The 7,495-nt window shown below is 39.0% G+C and overlaps 1 protein-coding gene across 1 annotated transcript in view; it reads right to left on the minus strand.

Moving 5' to 3' along the window:
* The window catches only part of ada (adenosine deaminase), a 28,913-nt gene extending 22,465 nt beyond the window's left edge, over nt 1-6,448 (minus strand). The window contains exons 1-2 of the mRNA XM_050065868.1: nt 6,255-6,448; nt 278-339 (exon numbers count right to left, since the gene is read on the minus strand). Of these exons, the coding sequence (XP_049921825.1) occupies nt 278-339; nt 6,255-6,389 (197 nt within the window). The 5' untranslated portion in view covers nt 6,390-6,448. The remainder of the gene's footprint in view (nt 1-277; nt 340-6,254) is intronic.
* Nucleotides 6,449-7,495: the final 1,047 nt, after the last annotated feature.

Here is a 7,495-nt window from a genome sequence, read left to right on the forward strand (position 1 = left end):
TGTGACCTGTTCTGAGCACATTTAGCAGGAAGTAAAACAAACCTGTGATCTTTGTCTGTAACGTGACAGTGTTTCTAAAATACCTGAGACATTCTGTATCGAGCATTTACCACTATACAACCATTTCTTGTAACTTATCAGTCAACTGACGTACCTAATCAGGAGATTTATCAGCTGTGCTCTATTTTACTTAATCAGTTCATAATTATCACAAATAAAGTTAATCAACAAAACTGTAAAGTAGTTACGAAGTTTGCCGATCTCTTAGCTAACTTACTTGGCAACGTCAAGAATAGTCTGCACCCTGATCGCTCCATCGAGATGCACATGCAGCTCAACCTGCGGAGGAGAAAGACAAACAATGATTAATTAAACTATCGATTAAAACAAAATATTTTCAGATGGATATAGCCACATATCTGAGCCTCACTGCACACTAGAGTTTAGAAGTAAAAAGCTGAAGAAACCCAGTAGTGTTGGAAATGAGAGCAGCCAGAGAGAGCAGTGTTGGTGGTGGTGTTGCAGTTCAATGCCTTGGCTGCGGCCCATCATGAATGCAGCACGCATGACTGGCCAACGAATGGTGGAAAGGCCAGAGGAGGGTCATAGAAGATTAAGTGTCCTAGCTCCCTTTCCAGCGCTGAGAGCAGTGATTTATTCAGGCAGATGACACCGATAAATCTACGCTCCTCCTACAACAACTGAGGCCCAAACTTTGCTCATCAGTCAGGGTGAGCTTTAACTAAAAGATTTTTGACAGCAGACATTTAATTTCTATTTCTGGTCGGGAGCCATGAGGAAGAAGAAAATTGGCACAGTTATGGATATTTGGCCTCTGTAGTCTCAGTTTATTCTAGATTCTAAACTTATGCTGCCACCTTTATGATAATGAAATCTGATTTTCTCTATTAACTTCTGACTGTGAGTGCTGGGATCCAACATGAACACACAGTTTTCTACCAAACTGTTGCGAAGAATCAATACTCTAAATACTTAAGATTTAAGGCTGAGTTTTCAGGGGGTTTTAAATTTGTCACTGATTCTAAAAAACACATTCAAACATCAGCTGAAATGTCAACACTCTGTTGGATCTAGAAAGTTTAAGAAAGCAACCAAAGAGCCTTTCCATGACCTCAGCTGAGCTGCCTCTAGGTGTTCTCATGGAAAACCTTCACATTTCAGAGGAGGAAAGATTCAGGGCAAAACATGTTGAGGATATCAAAAATCAAACATGGTAAAGGTCCAAACACTGGGAGGGAATTTCTGGAGAAAATTGCTCCATGCCAGAATTTACAACATCACAATCTCCTCAAAGGAGCCATCAGGGTGCAGAGCGATTCTACTGTATCCCCTTATTGGCCATGACGCAGCTCTAAACTGTTTTGATATTTATATCCTGAAGCCCGAGCAGAGCTTAATGTTCCAAACTTTAGCTCAGTGACTGTTTCAACATCTAATGTCCTCACGAGTCACTACAGGAGGTGTGCCAGATTGTCAGTTGACATAACTTCAGGAACATCTTGACTCAAGTTCCTTTTCAGACACAAATTTTACTGACAGTGTACTTGTTGAAATGATAACGTGATGAAAAACTATATTTCTCCAGTGTGTGTTCAAAAAGCAGGGAAAAAAGAAGAAGTAAATCTGCCAACAGCTTCCAGTAAACCAAATATTTCTGGTGTATTACAGCCAAAGCTGACACGGTAAGCCAACTAATTGTTTCATAAATTGTTGGAGGATTAGTCGGCAGCTATTTTGATAAGTGATTAATTGTTTAGGTTATTTAAGAAAAGAAAACTCTGTCACCCTCAAGAGGATGAAGCGGTTAGAAGATGAATGAATGAATGAATGAATGAAAACTCTGTCTACTTTAGGATCAACTAATGAGAAGATTTACTCCATTTCTCCTGTTTTTGTGAATAAAACTATATTGTAAATTGGATTTCTTTGGGTTTTGGGTGAACAAAAAACATTTGAAGACCAGTTGTGCCCCCATTTTTTAAGCTAGAGTGAGGGTAGTGGTATCTCATGAAACTAGACAACCTAAGGTATCTATTGGCATCAACCATGCAGGTATAGATTGTGATGAAGGGGCCTAAAGAAAGCTCCTAGGTTTGGCCAAATATTTTTGGTGAGGGAACGACTGGCATGGCCATTTTCATTTGGGTCACTTTAACTCTCACCTTAAGATATCTGAATGAAAATGGGCTCTATGGGTACCCACAAGTCTCCCCGAAACATGAGATTTGTTTCTGCTAAAAATCTTGTTCCTTATGATCAAGATACTCCTTCAAATTAAAGCCGCATATTTGTCTGTTTGAAGAACAATTAATCACCTAACATGTAGATACACAACAAATTAAAACAGGACTGTTGTGGAACTCACAATGTTGTCTGTTCTGGTATTAGTCTACGCACATTAGATAATTAGTAATATTAACTGTTAAATACGAAACCAAAGCATATCCAAGTGCGATCCCTTAACCCTCCATATTGACAATGTACTACAACAGCATAAGTGAAGCCCTGAAATTCAGTCATGGCTTCTGGTTTTGGTTTGCCACCTCAAAGATTTTCCATGGGCTACGAAAAATTTCTGGGAGCGACCCTGTTGAATACATCTCTTTGGATTTGGAGAGATCATCTGAAACTTGAGGTTCATTTTCCACTATTCTCTGATGACGTGTGAGCCAAATGATTCACTGATTAATCAATAAATTACCCCGCAATAACCTGTTAATAGATAGTAAACACAACCCCTAACTGTGACCAACTGCTTTTATAACCTGCTTCCTTATCACCTTATTACTTTTATACAAAGTAAAAGCATGTAGACGTTGTGCAGCTGAGCCCATCTGTGTGACACAGGACAAAAAACAAGAAAAGAAAACGATCTTGAGATCAGATGTTTACAACATAAGGTTAAGCATGTTACTTACACAGTTTGGGCGTCTCTGTCGTTTACATTTATTTCTTCCCTTAAAAGCACAGCGTGTCAGTGACACTTCAGACGCTTTATAGCTGGTTAACCCATCTGCAGCTTCAGGAAGTCCTGAGGCAATCTCTATCAGAACATTTAGCACTTCCTGTAACACACTGTGGTAAGACATATGTCAGCTGAGTTTATACTCGTTTGAATGTGAGGCCACAAAACATAGAAAGTTTATATCTAGAGAGGCGCTGAGTTCCAGTTGTGACTAAATCAGCACTACATTTTTAAGCTCCTGTCAGATTGAACTTCTTGTTGATGCCTGTATTTTCCAATAATAATGTTCATCAACACTTGAACTGTGACAATTTGCTGACATTTTATATGCCAAATGATGAATTGACTGATCAAGGAAATCCTCCCCTCCATTGACACTTTTAAGACAAATCTTAAAATGTTCATGTTTTCAATGGCCTTGGGTTGTTTGTAGTGGTTTTAAAATTTTAGTATTTCATAATCTTTTTACCTATGTAATTGTTCTTACTGCTGTTATTCTGTTTTAGCACTTTGGTCAACTGCGGTTGTATTTAAATGTGCTACGTAAATAAACTTGATTTGATTTGATTTTGATTTGAAAACAGTCGTCACATTAACTAGCAATGAATATAACCATTAGTGGTACTCATTTCTTTGTCTTAAGTTGAAGTAAACTTAAATATCTGTGTTTGGGACTACTGTTAGGGTAAAAGACAACATTTAACATTTAGAAATATTTGTACAGGCACTTTATAGACCAAATGATTTATCAAGACAAATAACCAGTTACCAGTAGCTGAGGCCCTACTTCTGTCAAATTTAGCTGTACCAGAGTGTAACTCAAACCAAAACGGAAAGCAGTCAATGATGAGTCAATCAACAAAAGAATCATCTGCAAATATTTTGATAATCAATTAATGGTTTTTCAGCAAAAACGCCAAATATTCGCTCGCTACTTTTTTCTGTTACTCACATTATTATACACTGAATATTCTTTGGATTTTGGACTGTTGGTTAGACGGAAAACATTTGACATAAAAAGATGTCAAATGTGAGTTTTATGAGGAAGAACAACCACAGCTCCACCCAGATTAGTCTTGGCAAGGTGCTGAGTCATCAATAAGTCTAAAGTGGTTTGCAGTTTCACTCTGAGGCGTAAGGTAGTTACGCTACTAGGACGGTACCCTACGGCACTCCACTTACTTGTTATTCACCTTACCAAGCTACCATCAAAGCTTATTGTAACATGATCAAGTAGTGACTTGACATTGGATGACACCAACATACATATTACCCAGAAATCATCATCGCATATATTTGACAAAAATACCAATAGAAATAAGGTGTCATTCGTTTAATTTTATAGTTTTTTTAATCATTTATTCACAGTTATGATGGAGATTGGTTTGCCATATCGAAGGCACATATAGCATATGGCAAATGGAGTTTTTTTTTAACACAGACATATTTCTAAGGTAGCAATCTAAAGGTGCTTTCAGACCTAGAGTCGTCTCCTTTGGTCTGAATCAGGGACTCATGTTGTTCCAAAGTTGTATAATTGCCTAGAGTTGGTTCGTGTTCTCACGGCAGCATTTACAAGAGGACCAGATCAAATGCCTTGTGTGAGAAAGCTGCTCTTGATTGGTCAGAATTTCCATGTGGGAAAAATCCAGGAAGTAAAGCAAACGTTGAAGAAGAGTACACTTGCAAGATAAATGTGACACTTTCTAATGTCACAATGGAGGGACAACTACGCAGGTTGATTTTAGCGCTGCTCATCGTGGACTATATTGCTGTCATTGTTCATTTTAGTCAAACCATACAGTTTGAAAACGAGGCGCGGCTCCAACTAGAAAACAATGTTTTGAGTGTGATTGCTGTGTTCACACCTGCCCAAACCAATTGCACTTAGGGGGCAAACGAATTTGAGTTTGACTGAACCAAACCAAACAGGGCAGGTGTGAAAGCAGCCTTAAAAATTCACATGAACCTCTATGGGCCCCAGTGCAACTGCCCTGCCTGCAATATTACACCCCTGGCTTCACTTTAAAGCGAAACACTGCCCGAATGTAAGTGTGCGGAAATTGTTTCTACCAAATGTGAGTTTTATTCGATTCTGATGGCTGTTTTTAACCATTTTCTGTCAAGGAATCAATTAACTGAGAAAATAACCAAGACGATGACTGGTAATGAAAATAATTGTTTACCAACTCCATTTATTACAGGCTTGCACATTTTAATAACCCTGTAGCTCCTACACTGTGACAGCTGTCAGCACATGAAGCATGGATGGTGAACTGATGGTCACTGCAACAACGACCCCCTTAATGGTATCATTTCCACAACAGCAAATTAATATTTAATGACATTATCTCTGCAAGAAGCCACCCCTCCCCTGAGGTCTCTTCTTTTAAAATTTATGATCACACCAACACACTCATTAACACACACACACACACACACACACACACACACAGTACTGTATGTGTAATTTCCTGTCTTCTTATCAGCTGCCAGCTCCTGGATAGAGCAGGTGTGTGCACCGTCAGCCCCAAGACTCCAAAGGGCACCAGTGAGAATATAGTGAGTATACAGTGCGTATACATTTCACAACTGCCTGCCTCATCATGTCAAACTGAAAAACAGCCTAAATGTGCGGTTTACCTCAAGGAATTGTTGTGTAATGCAGGTGTCACCCTGCTAGCAACACAATAAAGAACTACCATGAAAAAATAGGCGAAATTTAGTGTTTACTGTGTTTCTGTTGCAGTGAGGAGAAGCTGGCATGAATTATAATATACTATACATTAATGCAGAATTACACAAGCTGATAAAAAGCCGCATACAAGTTCAGAATGAGCCCAATTTCTTTGCTCCATAGTAGTGTAAATTCTATAAATAAAACAATCCAAAAGTGTGTGGGTTTGCTCAGTAAAAACAAAAACACATCTGTTAAAAAAAATACTCGTGTTTTCATTCATCACAGTCTCGTGTTAAACTGAAACAAATGTCCTTCCGTGCTTTACAACCATCAAACACACACACACACACACACACACACACACACACACACACACCTTCACACACTGTTTTCAATCTAACATTTAATCTTTGTCTTTACATTTCTAACCATTCTTCATCTTCTTTCTGTCACTGGGACTGAGGCAGTATTTACGCATTCGCAACGTGCGTAAACCAGGAATGAAAACCCAGTGGCGTCTGTCAATTATTCACCTCCTTTCCATTTAAATTATTAATACTTGCAGAGTACCACTGGCTGACAACGTACCTTTGGCTTGTTGAATACCACTTGCTCGGAGGGGATCTCGGCCATCGTAGAGAGCCTGCGGCTGAGTCTGCTGGTGCACAGAAAGCTAAGGACTGGGGAGCCCAAGCTTATCGCGCGCCTGCCTATTATATGCATTACTCCCCCGGACACGCCTTCGTTCACAAAGCAGCAAAAAGCAGCCTCAGAGAGCCGTGAGGCGACTGTACAAGTACAGCAGGCTGGGGGTCTGTGAGGAGCACGGATCTGCGGGTAGCATTAACACACGGACACTTCCAGTTGGTAGAAGGATTAACGGGCCCTGTATGGCTACAGCTTTGCGCCCATGTGATGAGCTTTACCGCCGGGCTAATTAATTATGTCAAACCCGGTGACACCAAACCAAATATAGTATTTATGTAAAGTATTCTGCATGTTGGCTGCAGAAAACATGTCATTATTAAATCATTATGTTTAATGAGTCAAAATAGACCCCTATTAACAGCAAGGAGATTTCAAAGAGGTGCATTCACAAGGTCATGTAATTTAACTGTGTACTCAGCTTATGTACAATTTTAAGGTACTTTACTTAAGTATTTGCATTTTGTGCTTCTTTATACTTCCACTCCACTATGTTTTGGAGGCAATATACTTTTAACTTTATCACATTTTTGACACCTCTTGTTAATTTTCAGATTTAGATGATTCATACAAAATATAAATCAACTAAGATGGGATATAATATTGTAGGTTCAGTAGCTGACAAATCATCTACAATTCAGTCTTTGCCATAAATAAACCAACATAAAATACTGTTTTATACCATTATATTACAGTTTGTTATTGTTAACCAGGCATTAACTGTTAATTTACCTTTAAGGGATGAATATTGAACAGTATTTTCAATTTTCAATTCAATTTTATTTATAAAGCCCAGTATCACAAATCACAATTTGCCTCACAGGGCTTTACAGCATACGACATCCCTCTGTCCTTTGGACCCTCACAGCGGATAAGGAAAAACTCCCAAAAAAAACCCTTTAAGGGGGAAAAAAACCGGCAGAAACCTCAGGAAGAGCAACTGAGGAGGGATCCCTCTTCCAGGACGGACAGACGTGCAATAGATGTCGTACAGAACAGATCAGCATAATAAATTAACAGTAATCCGTATGACACAATGAGACAGAGAGAGAGAGAGAGAGACAGAGAGAGACAGAGAGAGATGCAGGACAGACGATAATGACAGTAGCTTACAACAACATTAA

This window comes from Epinephelus moara, chromosome 16, assembly GCF_006386435.1.
Source record: "Epinephelus moara isolate mb chromosome 16, YSFRI_EMoa_1.0, whole genome shotgun sequence".
NCBI classification, from domain to species: Eukaryota; Metazoa; Chordata; class Actinopteri; order Perciformes; family Serranidae; genus Epinephelus; species Epinephelus moara.